This window comes from Antennarius striatus, chromosome 16, assembly GCF_040054535.1.
Source record: "Antennarius striatus isolate MH-2024 chromosome 16, ASM4005453v1, whole genome shotgun sequence".
Classification (NCBI taxonomy): Eukaryota; Metazoa; Chordata; class Actinopteri; order Lophiiformes; family Antennariidae; genus Antennarius; species Antennarius striatus.
In genome coordinates, this window is record NC_090791.1 from 6,692,591 (window position 1) to 6,713,803 (window position 21,213).

Sequence of the window (21,213 nt, forward strand, 5' to 3'; positions counted from 1 at the left end):
TCATCTAATTTAGGTCTAAAAACTGTTGACATAACCACGGTACATGTTTTACCACACCTGAGGCGGTTCTTCAGTGTGTGAACCTCACGGCTCAGGCCCTCGCTGGCCTCAGTGGCATCATCCAGCTCCCTCTGCAGTTTCCTCCGTGAGGCGTTGGCCCTCGTGGCCTCTTCCTCTGCCTCCTCCAGCTGGCGCTTCAGCTGCTTCATACGAGAGTTAGCCTTTTCCACCTGCACACACATGACAAGAGAAAACATACGCTGATTAGAACTGAAAAACATACTCAAATCCACGTTTGGGTTCTTATGAGGACGATAGAAATGTGACTGTAATACGAGTTATGAATAATTACAGACATGTAATTAGAGAAGCAGTTGAGGCTGAGAACTGGCTGTGAGGAGAGTTGCCCTGAAGGTCACCACACCTATTGTCTTTTAAAACCAAAGGGTGGAGTAAAGTCATGAAAACCACTAATTCTAGCAGTGTTTTAACGTCAACACCATCCAACATACTTGTTCCTTAAATTGGTCCGCATGTCGTCGCTCATCCTCCACCTGCATGCAGATTTCTTTCAGCTTCTTCTCAGTTCTTCTCACAATTTTGTTGGCTGCGGCTCGCTCCCTTCAGCACAGAACAAAAATTTGTGTTTCTTTTAAACAGTTGGACATAAATGAGGTCATTTATGCAAACAAAGGCAATTAGAGTATTGATTTCTCACTTGGCCTCCTGCTCCAGCTGCTCCTCCAGCTGTACTATCTTAGCCTCCAGGGCGGTGATGGAGGCCTTGAACCTGCTCTTCACAGAACCCTCCAGCTCGGCCAGTTTGGCCCGCAGCTCCTTGTTTTGACGCTCTAACTGCTGACGAGCGTTCTCGCTCTTCTGGGCTGTGCTGCGCTCGGAACTCAATTCTGTAGTCAGAGTGTCCACCTGAGGAGGAGAGAGGAGAGGAGAACTTCATTCCTCATCTTCACAACTATGAAGACAACCATTGTGTACACAGCTGGGAATGATGTGTATTTGTTTTTCACAAAGACAAGTTGGAAGTTTCTGGTAATATGAAAATAGAAATAAACTGATGATGATATTCCCCAATTATTCCACTTCTATTCCAGCATAAACCAACCTGCATGGATGTCTTTCTGAAGCGGTCGTTGAGCAGCTCCATGTTGCCCTGCTCCTCCTCCAGCTCTTCCTCCAGCTGAGCGATGCGAGCCTCCAGCCTCCTCTTCTCATCCATCAGAGCAGATCTAAAGCACAAAGTCAAACAGTTGACAATGTGACGACATTCATCACCTCTGTATGTTGACCCAGACCCCAAAAATACCCCATGAACCGGCTACAGATCCACAGATGTGATGTAAACTGCTCTGGAATGTTTTGCTTCACTGCATGTGGGAGACTTTTAAGTAGTATTATTAGTACCAAGGTTTGTTTTAAGCCCAGATCTCATCTTATTTGATCTTAGCTCAAGTCGGCACCATTCTTAGTATTTGTTATCTCACAGCAGTGAATCTTCAGTGAGCACTACGAATCTAAAAATTATAGAACATTAGACCTCGGACATTACTTGGATCCACTACCTACGGTTAGTTATGACAAAGCAGAGCCAAACAGCTAGAGTTAGCTCTGCTGCATGTTGAAAGACAAATTCAACAATGAAATGAGTCAGATGTGTGGTCACATGGTGATGGAGGTGAGGGGTTATGGGGGGAGGGGGGGCCTTACTTTCCAGAGGTGCTGTTTGAGATTTCATCTTGCAGCTCATCCCGTTCCTGCTCTGCGTGACGCCGTCCTCTCTCAGAGGCTGCCAGGTCCTGCAAGGGGAGGTCAATTATTGCATTTATTATTACATTAAATGCAAAAAACATTTCATGTAAAAATGTGCTACATGGATCTGCACAACGGATCCATGCAGCACATCAGCCACGCAGACTCATTCCAGTACCTCGTGCAGCTGGACAATCTCAGCCTCCAGACTCTTCAGCTTCTTCTCATTTTCCTTAGATATGGCGAAAATGTCGTCTCTAGACGCTCGAGCGTCTTCCAGCTCCCGTTGGTAATCCTTCATCTGGGCCTGCAGGAGGAAACACACGGCTGAGAACGGCTGCTGGCTGATGCCAGCGTGTCGGACTCAGACAGAAGCAATTCGATCCAGACCTGTAACTTGCGCAGCTGTTTGATGGCTTCATCTCGAGCTTTGTTGGCTCCTTCTATGTGACCTTCTATGTCCTTCAGATCCATCTCCAGCTTCTTCTTCGCAGCTACAGCCAAACCTCTCTGCTTCCTTTCATCCTCCAACTCCGCCTCCATCTCTCGCACCTGTGTGTGGGGGGGGTACAAGTAGTTTGCATGGTGGAACTAAACTGCTGCTAAACATGATGTTTTACATGATGTTTTGCTCTGCACCTGTTTGACCAGCGCTCTCTTCTTCTCGTCATTCTGGTCATCTCGGCCCTGAAGGTCTCTCTCATACTGGGCCTTCATGGCCTGCATGTTGACCTCCAGACGCAGTTTGGCATCTTCTGTGGCCTGCAGCTCATCCTCCAGCTCTTCCAGCTGGGTCTTCATCTCCTCCAGCTGCTGCTCCAGAGTGCGTTTGGACTTCTCCAACTCGTGGACCTGAGGAGAGGCGATAAAGCAGACGGTTGGTCAGACGACAGCTCAAACATCATAGAAATCCTGTTTTAATCCTAACACTCACGTTCTTGCCCACATCATCCTTGGAGCTCATCAGATCCTCCATTTCGGCACGAAGCTGCTTATTCACCCTCTCCAGCTCCTCTTTGGCCTCCAGCGCCTCGTCCAGAGCTCTGGTCATGGACAGAGCTTTGGTCTCCTTCTCCCTGGCCTCGGCTTCGGCTCGGTCTCGCTCTTCTGCGTAACGGGCAGAGATGTTTTTCTCCTCAGCCAGCATCTACACAGGAAGAAGATTGCAAATTTGAAAATATTCCATCTGCTTTTCAGGAGACACACTTGTAAAAGTCAAGAGAACATTCATCCTCACCTGGTCAAATTTCTTCTGTTTCTTCTCCAGGCTGGAGACGATCTGTCTCTGGTGATCCAGGTCAACAGTCAGATCATCCAGCTCCTGCTGCAGACGGGTCTTTGTCTTCTCCATCTTTTCAAAGCCGATGGTTTTCTCTTCAAGGCGCTGGCTAGCAAGTTCCAGGTCCTTCTGCAGCTTCTTCTTTGTCTCCTCCAGAGCGTCTATTGTTCCAACATCATCTTCTAGCTTCTTCTTGCTGTCTGACAGCTACCAATGAAAAGAGAAAAGAACAAAAACAAATAAAAACACGATCTGAACATCATTTCCCACACCAAAGACTTCATGTCCGACCTGGGCTTGTAGTGTCAACGTCTGCTTCTCCAAATTTTTTCGTGTCTCCTCATCCTCCTCCTGCTGCTCTTGTAGAGCATTCTTCTCCTCCTCCAGCTGCCGGTTACGACTGCTGAGGTTTAGTTTCTGACGTGTCTCCTCCTGAAGCAGCTCCTACACAACATGGAATGTTTTAAAAGGAGTTAGTTAGAACAGACGCACTGAGTGTGGATCCAGAAATCCCATAGATCCTCTAGGTCACCTGTGTGTCTTGCAGCTGGCTTTCTAGGCCAGCAACATCTTTGGCCAACTTGATACCCTTCCTCTCAGAATCTTCCAAAATGGCCGACACATTGTCTAACTCCGTCTGCATTGAGAGATCAAAAAGAGTTCAAAAAGGTTATCAATACAAGAAATATAGATCTTAATTCAGAAAGAAATCCTGTGTTTTCACCAAGAAACGGTTATTAAACACTATATAAAGTAATTTATCTAAAAATAACCAAACTAACCAAAACATTTTCCCCATGAAGAGAACATTAATATATTTAATGATTGATTGTTTCATTCATTCATACAAATTGATACTAAAGAGGGCACCCCCCCGCCCCATCATTTCCATTTTATAAATGACAATCAAGAAATTACCAATTATTCTGGGGTAGAGTAAATCTAAATCAATCCACTCTTGAATAATTTACGGAGACGTGAATATATTTAAATTTTTTGCATCTCCTCCACTCGCCTGCAGTTTGTGTGTGCGGTCAGACAGTTCTCCCTTGGCCCTCTCTCCCTCAGTGGCTCTGGCCATGAACTCTTGCAGTTGAGCATCCAGTTTTTTCCTCTTGTGTTCAGACTCCATCTTAGCCTGTTGGAGACCTTTGACCTCAGTGGCCAGCTCCCTATTGGCGTTCTCCTGGCTCTGCTTAGTTTTCTCTAGATTGGCTTTGAACTGAACATAATGACAAACCAGATGATAAGTGACTTCCTGACATTAATCCTGTGATATTAGACTGTCAGTGGAACACGGTGAGTTACCCTTTTGGCCTGTTCCAGCTGTTCAGACAGCTCCTCCAAAGAGGCTCCGTGTCTCTGTCTCATCTCCTGGATCTGAGCTTCGTGATTTTTAGTCTCTTCATCAATTGTCTTCTTCAGCTCTGCGACTTCCTGTTCACGCTTGGTCCTGCAAAGAAGAATATCACAATTATTATTTAGTTAGATGGCCGTCTGCCTTTGATAGAACAGTACAAGCAGAGTAGGGGACCTCAGCTCTTGCTGAGCAGCGGTTGTATCGAGCGTGTCCTCCAATTCAGTCTTCAGGGCTTCAAGCTCTTCACTCAAGTCCCTCTTAAGTTTCTCGGCCTTGTTTCTGGCCAGTTTCTCTGATTCCAGGTCTTCCTGTAGCTCGGACAGCTGTGCCTGCAGCTCCCTCAACTGTTTCAAAGCGTTGGTCTTCTGGCTAACCTCATCTTCATTCCTGTCAGCCATCGAGAGAAACATTAGAGGTACAGTTACACATTTGTTTAGGTATAAATTAGTGCTAATGTGGAAATCTAGAGCATTTGCTAGTGTATTTATAACCCTGGTTCTGGTTAGGGCGAAGTCAGAGGAAACTGCTGGAGTTTAGAATTAGTCATCCTATCTTGATATAGGGGCAAAGGACTAATGGACTCTTGTGACAGCTGGCTCCTTTTAAATTTCTCGCAGGATTGAGGGATGCATCATCCATTTGATAAATACTGTATATCAGTGATGTGACACTGGAAAAGGCTTTTAATTGTTTGAAAAATGATTTCTTCACACCACTCATTACTTTTGCATATGTGAGAAATACAACACGGTGCTGTAATGATCACTGTTTCATAAATCTTATGACCTGAATACTAGGACAATTAATAACAAATTACACGTCACAGTCACATTGCAATGCAACACGTGACATGAATGATTCCACAGCATGTCAGAGAGAAGGACGTTAATAACACCCTGTCTTTCGATGGTGGTGCCACTTTGCCCTACCTAGCCTGCATCAGCTGCTGCTCCTCTTCTTTCTTGCTCAGCTGACTCTTCAGCTCCTCCATCTGGACTTGAAACTCGGCTATTTGGTCCTGGAAGTCAGACGTCTCCCCATCCAGTTTCCTCTTAGCCTTTTCCAGTTCCTGACGTGTTTTTTCCTCCTTCTTCAGTCTCTCTAGATTAAATTACGGTACAGGAATGTTGTTGAATGTGTAGAAATGTCACGGTGCGACATGAATAAAATATTAATAGATCTGCTGTTGAAAACAGATAACAAAAATTGATACAAAGCTATTTGTTCTGTGCAAAGGCTTTAGTTTAGTTTAAAAGTTTACCCTCCAGGTCGACCATCATCATCTCTTGCTTGTTCTTGACTTTTCCCAGGTTCTTGGTTTTCTCTTCCTCTTCAGCCAGCACTGAGGTCATCTCATTGATTCGGTCTTCTATAAGCTTCTTTTCCTAAAAACAGCAGACGCAGACAGGTTAGAACACAAGTCATCTCTTCTTATTTAAGCTTATTTACCCACAGCTTTGAACCCGTAGCCTTCAGACCCTTCTCTCTCTCACCTTAAGTAACTTAGAGTTCTGGTCTTCAAGTAGTAAAATGTCCTCTTCGAATTTCTTCATTTTGGCTTCAGCTGTCACTTTCTCCAGCTGCAGTTTCTGCCTACCAGCCTCTTCTTCATCCAACTGTTCTTCTAGGTCCTACAGACAACACACCAGAATAAAGACATACTCTTATTTATATCACTTAAAATAGTAATTACAGGAAAAGTTAACACATATTTTCCACATCCCCGAGACCCACCTGGATATGTGTCTGCATCTTCTTCTTCTCATTCTGCATGCTCTGGTTCCTCTCTTCTTCTTCCTCCAGCCTGGACTCCAGGTCATGCAGGATCTCCTCCAGCTCTTGCTTTTTGGAAGCCAGGCGAGCTCTCATCTCCTCGGCCTCTGCGAACAGTTCTGTCTCTGCCTGCAGCTGTTCTGCTAGGATATTCTTTTCCTCCATTAACTACACATAAATAAAAACAAATCATTGAGTCGTGATGAACTTTACATCTTTTTGACCATACTACAGTGCATGGCTGAAACCTGACCTGCTGGTGTTTCCTCTCCATCTCGACCAGTTCTCCCTCCACCTTGGTCTGTTTCTCCTTGACTTTAACCAGCTCTTCATCTTTGGCCTGCATCTCCTCCTCCTGTCTGGTCACCTGCAGCAGAGGCTTAACCTGCAGGTGCAGATGACGTTTTAATGGTTGACCTCTACTCATCACTCCAACGAGGTGAAAGGAGATTGCTGACCTCTGGAGGTCAGAAACTGTAAAACCAATCTTAGCAGCATTCACACAAACATCAACACACAAGCACACACCTTGGTAAAGAGTCTCCACCACTGCCAATGACGCAGCTTCAAGTATGCAGCACAGTTCCTCTGGAGAACCTTTAGAGCACTGAGCTGCTGCTGCTTCTTAGCAAAGGCCCTGACACAACAGAATAAAGTGATTGATTAATCTCAAAGTCTACATTCTGTCATCAAACATGCAGAAATGACAAATGATGGACAACGCTTAAAGTTAGTTTTGAGTGAATCAATATCTCCTTCTACTTAGAGATTGAAGAATATCATTGCAATGGAGAGATTTACACAGAACAAAGCAATGGTGGTCACTCCAAAAGATGATTCTTTGGGTTATGTATGTTGGTGTTGTTCAATCACAAGAGCTGTAACTATAATAACATGGCAACAGGAATCATTTACCTTCCCTGTCACACAGTGGTTGATCTTGTGCTTTGTTCAAAGGACTCTTTTTCCTGGATTTAGAGTTAAAGCTACCTGCTTCTAGCGGCTTTTGAAATCTCCTACTTATGGGTCACACACATGTCAATAAATCACACCGATGTCCTTTTATTTTATGCAAAACTGTCTTGCTAAAGTCTTTATCAGGGTTTGTAAAGGTGCAGAGAGTAGTGGTAGACATTCTCTTACTTGCGTGCCAAATATCCCCGACAGACGGCCTGGAAGTAAATGATAATGTCGGTGATCTTCAAGTCCCTCTCCTCCTCCAAATGGGCCAAAACTCCAGCTCTGAAGAATATCTTGCTTTGGCCAATGCGGAACAGGTTTCCATCCAGCTCCAGGGCTTTAATCTACACAGACAGGAAGAGAATGGTGAGGGGGACACTGGACCTAACTGAAGGATTTTAACGGCTACCTCAAATTAATAATATTTATTCATGTCATGCTATTTTTTTATAATAAAACAGAAAAAAGTATTAAGACAATTGTTATAAATGTGGGCCTTGTGGGTGTGAGACGGTAATGGAGATTATTTGCCCCAAAGCGAGATCCTAAACCTTACCATTCTCTCACAGGCCTGCTTGCCATCCATAAAGCCCTTGGGAATGGCGTTAGGAGTGAGGATCTCATACCTGGACGTGGAGCAGGAGGAAAAACATTATAAAGACACACCATCACTAAGTCAGTGTTGAATCCCTACTAGCTACAATTACAAAGACAAGAGCGAGACAAAGGTGGGAGAGATCATGGTCACAGTGACTTGATAAAGATTCACCTCTGTCTGAATTCCTGGAAGACGATGCGGTTGGGGAAGCCCTGTCTGCAGATGCGAATCCCCTCAAGCACACCATTACACCTCAGTTGATCCAGGACCAGGTGAGGATCCAGTTTGCCTGCCTGCAGAAGGGGGAAGAGGAGAAGACACGCAGCATGATTTTACATCAACTAAGTTCTGTGTAAGTAAACTTCAGACTGAACAGTTCACATTTTAATTTGCATTTAAATAACATCTGTGGCAAACATTGCACCACCTATAATGAAGTTGCATAAGTAAGTCCACACTCAGGATATACTGTTGTATGAAGATAGTCGCAACTGAAAGTGAATGTGAACCCAACTCTCGTTAATTCACTGTGACCATCTCTGAACTCACCCTCTTCTCGTGGTTGGGGATGATGCACCGGACGAAGTTGGGATTGGTGTTCCTCAGTGTGGCCATCAGCTTTGATAGCTGCTCCTTGTACAGCTGTCCCACAGTGCGGAACATGCCCTTCTTGGTCTTGTAAGCAGCACCGAATGCTGTCTCATTCATGCCCGCAACCTGGTCCAAACCCACGATTCGGTCCACTGATGATGAAGAATGAAGAAGAACCAAAGAGGGAGAGACAGAGATGACTATATTAATGCAGGGATGTGAAGGTAACTGATGCGGCTTTTGTGATGCTGAATTTACGGATGAATGTAAAATTCATCAAAGTGTCTCATTTACATGAATGTAGAAAAGAGAAAAGCCAAAAAAATGCCCTTGAAGTGAGTCTTTCATTGGAGCTTAAATGCAAAAGTATTTGGATGTTCACCAGGTTAACTAAGAAAAGAAAACTTCACGTGTTTAACCGAGCAGGATTTGCTCTTTTCTGATACAGAATGGAGACAGACAATGTTCCTCCAGCAGCAGGTTTGATATTTGAGGCAACGTAACAGGCTGCCAAACAGAGCTGGATTCCATCAGCTAGTCTGCTGCTGAACAAAATTTCACTCAACAATGATTTCAAATGCACATTTTACAAGAATTCTTTTTGGATACACTGTATGAATGGATATGCATTTTTCCTTTTAATTTCATGCTATGTTACTTACCATAATATACACAACGTGCATCATTTAGCTCTGAAAAATGTGTTGACAGCATTTCTTTTCTCACAAAAAAATCTTTTTACATATTTTATCTGGAATTATTTCACATAAATTATTAAAATCTAAGAGTATTAATCTATATTTCTTCTGCCTGTGCTGGCACGATGCAGATTGTTGTCTTGTGATACCATCACGTTGTGACGGGCGGACCTGTCCTCACGACACAGACTCGAATGAGATGTATGATCTTCAGGTTCCATGTATTCCAGTCCTTATCTCTATAAGAACTAAATAGAATGTTGAATCAATTTTACATTCACTACCTCTTTTCCTCAGAGCTAATTTTGGGAAAATTTCAGTCCATCTGCTGTTTGTTCTGAAGCACATGCTCTGGGTTCAGACTACTGAAGGCAGAGAAGATGGAATTCAGTCTGCAGGAGAAAACAAAAATGTTTTTTTTCCTCCATCACAAAAACAAATGTCTTGCATGACCTGTTATTCAAGCTATAGTTGGACTATTTTAATGGCAGCAATCCAAAGGGCTTCAATGTGAGAGGTTTTAAATACAACAGGAAGCCATGCAAAGCCAGATGGGAGCTTCTAGACAGTAGAACAGTGCAACCAGGACACTACAGGAATGCAAAGAACCCTCCAGTGCAGAGGATGAGGAGAGGCCGCCGGTACACAGAGGTTGAATGTTACTATTGTTCACCTGGAGCCTCATGGAGCCCAGACACATTGTCATAGAAAGAGGCTCTCTGAAACGTCTGTATGTCTACAGCAACAGAAACATGGACAGAGGAAGAAGACAGGAGAGTGAGAGAGGAAAAAAAGAGCAAACATGCAAACAACACGCATCAGTCATCCACACACAAAAACATATATAAGCCTAGATTAGTGTTTAAAATAGAAAAGGAGACTGAAGAGTAGGACTATCACAACATGCGTGTAACAATGATAAAAGCTGCTGGAATACCAAATCACTGATCAGGAATAAGATTAGTATAATGTCTTATGTGATCATCTTGTGTTCCATCTGATCTCTCAATGATTATAACAAACAAACAAACAAATTAACAAACCCAGAAAACTTAAAATTAGGATCATAAAGATAATGTGATTGAGATATTAACAGCAACAGATAAAGATAATACAGGAGTAGCACTAAATGCATCTCCTGCACTTCATGAAGCTCACACAGAACTTTTGAGTTAAATGCTAGCAACATCAGCCTCACAGTGGCAATGCTAACAAGATGATGTTTAGAAGGTATGATCATCATCTCATTCAGCATTTCAGCACAAACAATGCATGTGTTTAACAGACTGAAAAACCCTTCCAGTCATTTGGTCAAAGCTGTAAACGTGCTAGATCACACGCTCTGGTTCATCTGGAGAGGAACATGTACGTCTGCCCTAAATCTAACGACAGGTTATCCAATACTGGAGTAGTCCTGATTGATGAAGGTAGTTTCAAGATTATTTATGCAGTACATTAGGATGTACCGGGACAAAGGAAAACATGAATAAACTCACCGTCTTTCCAGAGTTCGGCCACAAACTTGTCGGTTGACTGGTGAAGCAGTGTGGCCACATTGTCATTCAGGGGGTCCATGTTCTTCATGAGCCATTCATCAGCTTTGTAGTCCACCTGAACAAAGAGGGAGATTCTCAAGTGTTATTTCAGTCAGACAACAAAGTCTCCTGCATTGAAAATCTAAAACACATACTTATCTCAACCAATGAAAAAATTAATAACCTACACTTGTGTTTCATATAATGTATACATCAACAATGACTATACATGTCTAGCTATAATTTGGTCAAAAAAGACTAATTTATTCATGATTTTTGCTCTTTGTCATCCAGTCATTTTCCATCTTACAGCTACCGCCCAGTGTAAAAGATGAAATGATCTAAATAGACACCTTGAGGGGACTCAAGGTGTATCTGGTCTGTTTTTTCACCAGTCAGAGCAGTTTGGCTCACCTGTTCTCAAACAGTGTTTCCTAATACCAAGCAGCTGTTTACCTTACATGTCATACCAGATGTGCTTTGCACTCTATAGAGAGGTGAATTCCCAAAAATCAGTGACAGACAATGCCGACATAATAAGCATAATTCTTGGGTTGTGCCTCATCCATCTGAGGACTAGAGTTAATATATAGACTTTGGGATCTGTTTAAACAGTCTGAAGGAACTAGTCTAAAGTGAATGATGAAGTTTAGAGAGTCTGATTCCCTTCATCTTATTGAATAGCATGTTATCTGGTTCCAAAATGATGAGAAAGACACAAAAAGGTTGCACTTAATCCCTTAATTATTCCAGATGAACCTGTGTTATCTCCTCTTCCTTTTAAAAATACAGGTGTGCCTGCGCGTGTTTGCGCAGCTATTTAAACAGCTCTGCTTGTACTACTAATTACAATTACTACAATACTAATTACACTACTAATCATTAATTACAATTACTAATTATTATTGAGTACCATTTAACTCACACAGCGAAGGAGAAAAAAGGTGTCGCTGGCCTTAAAAAAAAAAAAAATCACATTTACTCTTGATGTTTGGCTGGCGGTACCGAAAGCTGTTGATGGACCATACTCTGTTGATAGAATGAGTCTTATGTGTGTTTAGAAAACATTTAATGTATGTGAAGAATGTTGGATCAGAGGAGAGCATAGGAACTAACTGACACAGCCGGCAACCTGAGATCAGGAATGTAAGATCTCCAGATGGGTTTCATCAGAATCCTGGAAAAGCAAACTTGGAGTGTTTGTACTTATTTTCAATTTGTCATGGAGGATTTATTTAACGAAGTTTAAATTTATTGCTGGTTTCAAAGTCAAATATTGGAAGTTTCTCAGGCTTTTACTTGTTTGTCATGGTAAAGCTCAGGTTTGTGTTCATACAAATGTGGGAGAAAAGAAAAAGATGCAGGTAAATAAAAATAAATACAATCACTCAGCGGATGATATCAACTTTCACAGAGTGACTGTCAAGCATCCTCTCTGGAATGCAGAGGCCTGTAATTTTTCTTTGCAGACGGCAGCCCATCACATCAGGGAAAAGTTGAAACGCTCTTATGTAACCACGAGACACCAAAGACCCAACAACACACCAATGTGAACCAGATGTGGGCTTCCTACAGCAGCAGTACGACAACTGGACCATTGTTCTCAGGCAATGACCTGGTTCATGGTGGCTTCGGACAAGTCTGTGCCCCCCAAAAAATCTTAAAATCAAGACGTGGAATAGCTGATCTCTATGTTTGAGCATTTTTGCACTTTTTATGAGCTGCTTTCAAGGAAGCAGAACATCCAATGAGCTAGAGTTCCCAAGAGAGCCGTCAGAACAGGAGACACTTTAATGGTTTGAAATCCATACCCGGCCAGCATAGTGAATGATGCAGAAGTCAGCCTTGTCCTTCAGCTGACGTGGCTTCTGAAACTTGGTGTGAGTTCCCTGCTCCTGCAGCACCTTGTCTATAAAGGTTTTATCGGTGGCCTTGGGAAACCAGCACTCCTCATCCAGCAGAGCGAGGATACCAGGTGGGTTTGTCTGAGGAGGAAACACAGTTTGTATAACACATTCCCAAAAATCCATGGGGATCAATAACAGTACTTATATATCTAACTAGACGCATGTGAAGACACATAGAGTCCCACAGACAGATGGAAAATACTTACAGGTCTCTCAATGAGGTCAATGCAGGGCTGCAGGTCCAGGCCGAAGTCGATGAAACTCCACTCGATGCCCTCCCTCTGGTACTCCTCCTGCTCCAGGATGAACATGGTGTGGTTGAAGAGCTGCTGCAGCTTCTCATTGGTGTAGTTGATGCACAGCTGCTCGAAGGAGTTCAGCTGAAAAGAAGCAGAAATCTGTTGGGTTTCCCTGTCTGTAAAAGCGCTTTGAAAGGTCTGCTGATGTGATTAAGTGCTTGAAAAATAAAAGTTGATAGATTGATTGTAATCCTGAAAACGACAGATTACCATGGCAAGGTACTGTCTTTACTCAGAGACAGCAGCACTGATGAGTCCCTGAAGAACGATCTAACCAGCAGCTACAAAAAGAAGTCTGTGGATTATCTATAGAAGCTTCAGAAGGATGAAACTATAAACTGCCTGCAGTACCTTCACCTGTACCCTGGGGAAGCCATTCCATGCATGTATGGCCTCCACAGAATTCAAAAACAAAGAGTCGCCCTCAGACATATCCGTCAGCAGCATCACATACAACTTCACCAAACATGTAGCCACCATTTTAGCCCAGTTAGTGGGGAATAATCCCTTCCATATACAGAACTCTATAGACTTTGTGGAAAAGGTGAGAGGATTGAGACTGGATACAGATGAGACCATGGTGTCCTATGATGTCACCTCCCTGTTCACATGTGTTCCCACAATGGAGGCAGTGGAAACAATAACGGCTTTTACAGGCTAACATCCTCAGTGACAGAAAAAACTCAACCCTGACCAGATCTGCCAACTTCTGGCCGTCTGCCTGAACATCACCTATTTCTGTATGTTGTGGAAATTAAAACACAACAATCCGCACCTCAAAGATCTCAAACCCAGCAATGTCCAGGATGCCGATGAAAGAAGCCCCCTGTCGTTTGGTCCTATCCAGAGCCTTGTTGATGCGGTGCACCAGCCAGCGAAACAGACGCTCATAGGTGGCTTTGGCCAGGGCCTCAACAGCAAAGTCAGCCTGGGGTGAAGAAAGAAGTCATCGTTATCATGCTATGACATCAAACCAGCTGAAGCAGGTTGGATGTTTTCAGCTATTCAATAGTAATGAATGCACAGCCCTCACTGACAGAGCTAAATGGTCAGTTACCTGTTCTTTGGTCTGTGCCTTCTGGACATAATCTCGTCCCACTTTGATTCTTGGGGTAAGAATAGCTCTGGTGAATTCCATGACATTCATCCCAAGCAGGTGGCAGAGTTTCTGTGCCGCTGGGACACAAGGAATTAGACAGTGAGAAATTTATTATTCACAACATGTACATTACACGGCTCCAGCTTTGTGTTGTGTACAGTCACCAGAACTTAGACGTAGGTCTGATGCTATGTTCACATTATTAAATCAAAACAGTAAATCTGAAAGCATTCCACCAACCTAGAATAAATTACAGAAACTCAACGGTCCTGGCTGGGCTGAGACCCCCAAATAATAACAATCAACATAATAATCAACCCTTTAATAATTCCAGAAGGGGAAATTTTTTGGACAGATTGTTTTTCCTGCTGACTGACACAACTGTGTGAATACTGGGTGTTTACCTGTGTTCTCGGGCATAGAGGCCTGATCGGTGTTTCTCTCTTTCTTAAAGACAATGTTTCCGAACTGCAGCACTGCAGAAACTACTTTCAACATGCCTGGAAGGGAAAAGGTAATGGTGGAGATGGAATGTAATTGTAGAAAGACGAGAATGAGGTTACATTACATTTTAGGGCACATCTGGAAGTATTGTACTACTCACAGACAATCTCGTCATGGGAGAAACTCATGATGTGCATGGCATCCATTGTCTCCTGGAAATTATCCTTGTCCTGTTGGCCAGGGATGGGAATGTTACCGTTTGACAGGAAACGGTAGTTGTTGAAGCCTTCGAGGAGCAGGTCCGCTAGAAATGGAGAGAACAACAGTATTTTTTGACTTACTTTAATCAAATTCTGTTTTTTAATGAGCATTAAAACCATGTTGTATGCGGATTTTGGCATTATTCTTACATTCATCTGGAAAATACAGTACCTGCCCAGCCCTGCTCTACAGAAAGTGGATCAGTAAAGAAAATATCCTGCAGACTTTTGAATCACCTATTTCAGAGAAACATGCAAAAAGTGCTGGCTTGAAATGTCTAAACATTTTTTAAATCCTCAGGAATCAACGTATCAACATGGAAAATTTACGTGATGCAAATTAAAACCAGCTTCCTTTAGCTCTGTTGCTTGCCTGAAGCAAATTAGTACAAACAAGAAACCTCCATTTGACTGTTCTCTGCTTTAACTTCTCATAGCAGTTGTCAGATGCTTACTTCGCAGATGCTCCCCAGCCCCAGCCAGCAGGCGATAGAAAATGTGGAAGGTCCTCTCATCTTTGGCCTGTCTAATGGCCCTCGACTTCTCCAGAAGGTCTGAAGAAAATGTTAAGTACTTCCCAGGTTATGACATCATAAAAATAGGAAGGCAAGTGAAAAAAAGTGAGTTAAAAAACAGATAGTAAAATTTCTGCACAGTAGAACAGGTCATTTTATCTAACCACTATCACACAAAGCTGGACAGGAAAGCACTTTTCATGAAGTGTTTTCAAAAACAAAACCATTTCTTTTCATAAAGTCTTAATAGAAATCATAGGGTATCAAATCTTTATCTACAAGTGTTATCCTAAGGACTTTCCATTTAATATCTCACCAAGCATAAATAAACCTGAATAAAAATGGAGGACCAACAAAAATACATGGTTCTGGCGGTGTCTGAGAAATATGCAGAATGGTATTCTTGAGGTCAGCATAAACCGTGGTTCCACCACAGCTCTACACTCCAACTGTGTTTGAAACAATCCTTTGACCTCCTGTTCCTTAAGCCTCTCCCAGTAATGAGGATACATGTTTCAATATTGGCCCCAACAATGTAGCCCGTGACATCAAAGTTGATTCTGATGAACTTCCCCTGCAGGAAACAAGACACGTATGTGTTAAAAACAGCAGTTTGGCTGGTTGACACTTAAATACACATTAAGAAGCCTTTGATTTCGCTGTATGGGTCGTATATTTCTTCTCCCTTCAGACACTGATGTATTTTAAAAATCACAATGTGGATACAGTGGACAATATAATTTCTATATTAGGAGAAGCTAGATTGACAGGTCACAAAAAAATCTCAGGCATGTCTGAGGTTTCCAGTCCATAAATGTGAATGTATGTGTTTAGTGCATTCCAATATTGTAAAATAGCTACACTTTTGATTCCCCAATTTTTATTAATTGTGAAACTGGAACAGGATAAATCTATTTTCATTCTGGAGAGCACCTGCACAATCAATTAAAGTCAGAGAATGATGATTTAATAGGAATTGTAGACTCACAAAGCGAGATGAATTATCGTTTTTCACTGTCTTAGCATTGCCAAAGGATTCAAGAATGGGGTTGGCTTGCAGGAGTTGGCGTTCCAACTCACCCTGTGGAGAAAGAAAGAGGTAAGAGGTCTACTGGCCGTCAAACCTTCAACGCCTGGCACCATGTAATGAAGCTTTTATCACTATTTAGCACATTTTTCTCTGTCTGCCAAGACATACATAAGCTGATGAGGCAAAATCAGTTCTTCGTTGGAAAAAATGTGGTCAAGGTTATCTGCCAAACCAATCTCTCAGACAGTCAGCAGTTCCTTGTGGCTCTGCTGGATTTACTAATGTCAACTGCAGGACAATGTGATTTTTGTCAGGGGAGCTCGACATGTTAATGGACCAAGATTACCAAATAGTTCGAAGGAACTTGTGAAGCCGCAAAAGCCGTATAGTTTGGGTGTTCTGACAAATGCTCTACAGTGAGTTTTTGCTTTTGGGTAGATTGGAGAGAGCCTTCTTCTAGCCCAGGCATTCCTATGGTTGTGATGATATACCTTATATATCAAAAGGCTGTATGACTACGACAGTAATGATGGCCTCCTCTTAAATCTCAAAAATGTGGGTGAACTGGTGGTTGGGACATTCCCTGCAGCTCATGAAACCTCCAGTTTCTCCACAAATGACACAATCTCTTCTCTCCAGGGCACTGGGCGTACAGAAATAGCTTCTATAGAATATCAGACCCAGTCTTGTTCTGTCTCCAACACACTCCTTGGAGTGATGCTTTAGGCCAGTGAGAATTAGCTGTTGAGAGGAACTTCAGTTGCCTTCAGTAGAGACACAAACAGGCGGTCATGACTTCCTAACTGATAACAATATGAAAGTCTGGCCCTTTGTGGTTTGCTTTACCTCTTCTACACTTGTACGTCTCTCCTCTACTCACCCCCTGTAAACTTGTCTCCCTCACCACATCTTCGTTCTGCCTCGATTCCTGGTTCTACATTCCTCTGGCCTGTGCTCAGAGGAACCATAATGCAACACAGGAGGGGAAGCAGCATTAAGGAGGTCAGTGTGGATGGCGTTCACCAACAGGGGAGTACTCAAGCCTCGAGTTACAGCTGCTAGCTCTCAGATGCTAAAATGCAGTGTTTTAAACAGGCATTCATTAAGACTGCGTGGGCCTAAAAGTCCAGGTCAAAGGTTTCACTTGAGACCCAGGATTTTGGTGCTAGTTTTACAGAAGACAAAGAAACACCAGGGAGTTGATTCAGGGAAAACAAATGGTCGATAGATAAATTCAACAATGAAGAGTCAAGTTTGGATGTATCATGTTTCATAGAAAGCAGGAAAGAAAGACAATGGTGAGACAAAATAAGAACAATGTCAGCAGAGTCTGATTTGTGTTTCCTCCAGGACAAAACACTGTGGATTATAATCTGCAGGTGAGGCAACAACAACACAGAAGCTTCCCTTAGTCTAGTTACTGACCGGGCAGCAAATGAGATTATCACAACCAGGGATGAAGAAAAGGCCGATTATTTATGAAATACCACTGAAACTACGCACATGCATCTGGAATTCATTGCCAATGAAAAACATGCATATACATATGAAAGATTTTATCAAGCGTCATTTCAAGGATGATTTATATTTGATATTTCTATTTTACATGTGCTCGTAAAGAACAACATAATTACTATAATAAAATGTAAAAGATGAGCATAAAAGATATGAGAGTGATGATCAGTGTGGCCATGGTTTGATTTTCCAATTGGTTTTACAGTCCATGTCCCCATGTAAAAACATAAAGGGCCAACAGGCCACAAAAACGCTACTGGGTTCATCATTAGCTAGCATTTAATGCAAAAATGTTTTTAATACTTTTGTTTAGGTTTCTTGACGAGTGCTTCCGATAAATTTTCTCAATTTGCAGCTATCAATAAATAAACTGCTCAACCAGAAACCAAGTGATAGAACAAAGTGTTTTAATATCACACCCTGCTGTTTTAACGGCTGATTCACTGGGCTTCAATAATCATGTGAGGAGACTGAGCCAGCACAAACAAATACCTCATAAAAAGAGAAGCTCAGATTAATCCGTCAACATCATTAGAGAAGCAGCTGAGATTTATAGAGGGGCATGCACGTACACACAACAGTCACCACACTCTGTTTGAGAAAGCAGGAGATACACTTGCCTGGAGCTTGAATGCTTTGGGAGATTCGGGCTGTTTGTTATGGATAGACAAATGCAAGTGTTAGATCCTGAAGCGCTCATGTCAGACACAAGCCACAGGAAACAGAACCACAGTACATTAGCTCAGCATCAGGACGCACAAAATGGCATTGGATGACATTAAGCAGGTTAGCAGTAGATTACTACACCATATGTGACTTGTGCCACTACATAATATTATTACTTTCATTGACTGACATTTGGGGAAGCACGCTTATTTGCTTTCTAGCAGAGTTAGATTAGCAACAGATTTATGCACTGATTAAACAAATATATGGAGACAAATAAAGGCTTATATGTGATTTGTTTAATCAAATCAGGCTTTACCAGGACTGCTAGGCATTGCGTTAGTCTTTGTGCTAAGCTAAGATAATGGGCTGATGGACAGATATGAGAGGCGTATTTATCCTCTAATACTGTGGCATTAACTAACCTGCACAAAAGGAATAAGAACATATAAGGGTTCAAAAGATGCCTCTAAGTTTTTTTAAAAAGAAATTAAATGATGGACTATTAGCAAAGATTAGAGGAGAGAAGAGAAGGAAACATGTAGGCAGTGCAGCTCTCACAGGAATGTTGTGGTCTTTGCGTCCTTTGTGTGAGGAGGCAACGTGGGCCAGGTACTGGATGACTTTCTTCGTGTTCTCCGTCTTGCCAGCGCCTGATTCACCTCTGAAAACAAATGTGATGGATAGTGTGTTGACTCGCGCAGAGGGAGCAAAAGTGTGATTCCATGAAGAACAAAAAAGAGAAAATCAACAAACACATTTTCAACTTTGGTTTTTGCATTCCTCATTAGTTCCTATAAGTAATCACAACATTCTGCAATCATGAACTGCAGGCTTACAGCTGTGAGTCATAGCAACATTAAAAGGAAAAATCTATATAAGTTGTTTAAAATTTAGGAGGCATGCAAATCCTCTTCCAAAACAGGTCTTCCTCTTCATTACACTGGTAAAGAGTGGATGGACGAACCCAGAGGAAATAATAAAGACAGAAAGAAGGAAAGATTGAACATCCATCAAGCTTTTCGTTGTTGACAGAAGAACCCTTCAGTTTGGTGGGCTGACGTCCAAAGTTTCCAAGCTTTTGGGCTCTCTCTAATGATGGCTCTGTTCAGGCATGACCATCCACAGCTGCCACAGTCAGGACTCAGTACCCCAAAAACCAGGGCCAACACCGAGGCCTGGCCAGCAACACTAGCTGCATACCAGTGGCTTTAGTCTAGCTGGTTATTAGCTATTTTGACAAAGAGCACTGCACTTTTAGCTGCTGCCCTGGAACTCAATGGGCGGTTCCTCTAACATACAGACAAAGCCTATAGGTCTCACACTCTTTTCTGTTGAACAACCATCTGAGATTTTTTCCCCCCCCAATAGTGATAATCTCAGGATATTTGTTATTTGTCAAAATGAGTTGATGAATCTGAGTCACAACCATATCTTTTGACCCAAACCACTGCAGTGCACCTGAGGATGATCCCACGTCTCAGTTTAACGACAGGGATATTGAGGACATGTCTTTCTATTCACTAACACATGCTGTGTCCTGACACGCTGGAAAACTGGTAAAATATAAACTCCAACTCAGACCTACTGATTTTAACTCATGGTCCATTTGGGCTTTTTGCTCAGATACTTGGCAGTCATTGACTGTTGGATGTGTGTGTTCGCATTCCTAATACATTAGCGAAGCTTTTACAAAGTTGCCTCTGTAGCTTCTTCAATAATGATTTTTTACTTGCATGTGTGTTGTACCTAATTCAGTGTAGATGTCTTTACTGTGATTAACAGCTTCACCAAACTTAAATAACGAGGCGACAAAGTTGAAATGGCTCCATTCTCAACAACAGGGGGTGTTGTTTTCACAATTTGGAATGGATTATGCAGTAGTTCATCGGTTACGACAACCAAAGACCAACAGCGCGGCACTTAATTACTCTGTCAAAGCAGACGAAGGCAAGGCACCCAACCGCACTCATAACTCCAGTAGTACTGGGTAGAACTTTTGTGGCCCAGTGCCCAGAAAGAAGTCTATGAAACTAGTCTTTAAATAAAACAGCGAGATAATGGGAGTTGGCCAATTGACTCAAGATGAGAGAAACATAAAAGGAGATTTAGAAAACAATATTTTACGGAGACACAACCACTATCTACTGAAAAAGTGACAGTCCATCCAACAACTCTCTATTTCATGTTTGTTTCTTCCTTCCTACCCTTGGATTTGTTGTAGGTAAGCAATTCAACATCAAGAAAAGGCTTCTAGCACTGCCTTCACATGAAATAACTGGACAGAGGTGCACATATAGAATCTTGATCTCCAATTTTCCAGCCCGTGGAGCTGCTGCGTTACTAGAAACAAGAGAGAATACACTCCAGGAGAGAGAGAAAAAAACACTACTTACGTGCAAAGAATTGATTGGTCCTCGCGATCTGTTAAGAGAAAAAAATCAGTTAGAATCTTTCCTTGACCATTTCTTTCACTTGAAACAGAATGATGCGGTTGGATTTTGGACATCAAAATGTGATTAAACTTCTGTTTGTTGACTTAGGAAGCACCATCAGCAGCCTCCGTGGGTGGCTACAGCATGCTGGGTCAGACTGAACAGTAGAATCAATTCTGACATAAGTGTGTTCATTTCTTCAGAGGATAATAGGAAAAACTGAGATGTTGCTACATGGACGCCGGGCTCTCATTAATCTACAGTGTGTTTGTGCCAACAATACATTTTACGGCCAATGAACCATTCTTCAGCCTCCTTCATCCAGACAACGACAGAGCCATGCTGCGTAACGGCAGTAAACCGACACCCATACCAGTAACCAAAGCCCTGACACCTTTCATCAGAGGAATTCAGACCCACTTCCAGATGACAGGATTATCTCTGCCCACTCAAGTGTGAACCCTTAACTCCAAAAGTCCCGC

At 42.4% G+C, this 21,213-nt stretch overlaps 1 protein-coding gene across 2 annotated transcripts in view; it reads right to left on the minus strand.

Annotated features, from left to right (window-relative positions):
- Positions 1 to 21,213, minus strand: part of LOC137610272 (myosin-10) — a 45,062-nt gene that overhangs the window by 1,419 nt on the left and 22,430 nt on the right. Inside the window, exons 4-41 of one of the 2 annotated variants that reach the window (XM_068337805.1) lie at positions 20,693 to 20,720; positions 18,858 to 18,960; positions 18,251 to 18,280; positions 16,074 to 16,166; positions 15,596 to 15,659; positions 15,026 to 15,124; positions 14,471 to 14,614; positions 14,271 to 14,366; positions 13,825 to 13,943; positions 13,543 to 13,695; positions 12,675 to 12,848; positions 12,373 to 12,546; positions 10,523 to 10,637; positions 8,287 to 8,480; positions 7,909 to 8,030; positions 7,696 to 7,765; positions 7,323 to 7,483; positions 6,708 to 6,816; positions 6,433 to 6,564; positions 6,141 to 6,347; positions 5,900 to 6,037; positions 5,668 to 5,791; positions 5,336 to 5,507; positions 4,581 to 4,793; positions 4,355 to 4,499; positions 4,062 to 4,268; positions 3,579 to 3,683; positions 3,338 to 3,490; positions 3,005 to 3,253; positions 2,702 to 2,914; positions 2,407 to 2,619; positions 2,158 to 2,319; positions 1,946 to 2,074; positions 1,726 to 1,814; positions 1,124 to 1,247; positions 719 to 927; positions 513 to 621; positions 58 to 230 (exon numbers count right to left, since the gene is read on the minus strand). In XM_068337805.1, the coding sequence (XP_068193906.1) occupies positions 58 to 230; positions 513 to 621; positions 719 to 927; positions 1,124 to 1,247; positions 1,726 to 1,814; positions 1,946 to 2,074; positions 2,158 to 2,319; positions 2,407 to 2,619; positions 2,702 to 2,914; positions 3,005 to 3,253; positions 3,338 to 3,490; positions 3,579 to 3,683; positions 4,062 to 4,268; positions 4,355 to 4,499; positions 4,581 to 4,793; positions 5,336 to 5,507; positions 5,668 to 5,791; positions 5,900 to 6,037; positions 6,141 to 6,347; positions 6,433 to 6,564; positions 6,708 to 6,816; positions 7,323 to 7,483; positions 7,696 to 7,765; positions 7,909 to 8,030; positions 8,287 to 8,480; positions 10,523 to 10,637; positions 12,373 to 12,546; positions 12,675 to 12,848; positions 13,543 to 13,695; positions 13,825 to 13,943; positions 14,271 to 14,366; positions 14,471 to 14,614; positions 15,026 to 15,124; positions 15,596 to 15,659; positions 16,074 to 16,166; positions 18,251 to 18,280; positions 18,858 to 18,960; positions 20,693 to 20,720 (5,314 nt within the window). The remainder of the gene's footprint in view (positions 1 to 57; positions 231 to 512; positions 622 to 718; positions 928 to 1,123; positions 1,248 to 1,725; positions 1,815 to 1,945; positions 2,075 to 2,157; positions 2,320 to 2,406; positions 2,620 to 2,701; positions 2,915 to 3,004; positions 3,254 to 3,337; positions 3,491 to 3,578; positions 3,684 to 4,061; positions 4,269 to 4,354; positions 4,500 to 4,580; positions 4,794 to 5,335; positions 5,508 to 5,667; positions 5,792 to 5,899; positions 6,038 to 6,140; positions 6,348 to 6,432; positions 6,565 to 6,707; positions 6,817 to 7,322; positions 7,484 to 7,695; positions 7,766 to 7,908; positions 8,031 to 8,286; positions 8,481 to 10,522; positions 10,638 to 12,372; positions 12,547 to 12,674; positions 12,849 to 13,542; positions 13,696 to 13,824; positions 13,944 to 14,270; positions 14,367 to 14,470; positions 14,615 to 15,025; positions 15,125 to 15,595; positions 15,660 to 16,073; positions 16,167 to 18,250; positions 18,281 to 18,857; positions 18,961 to 20,692; positions 20,721 to 21,213) is intronic. The other variant, XM_068337806.1, reaches the window with a different exon arrangement.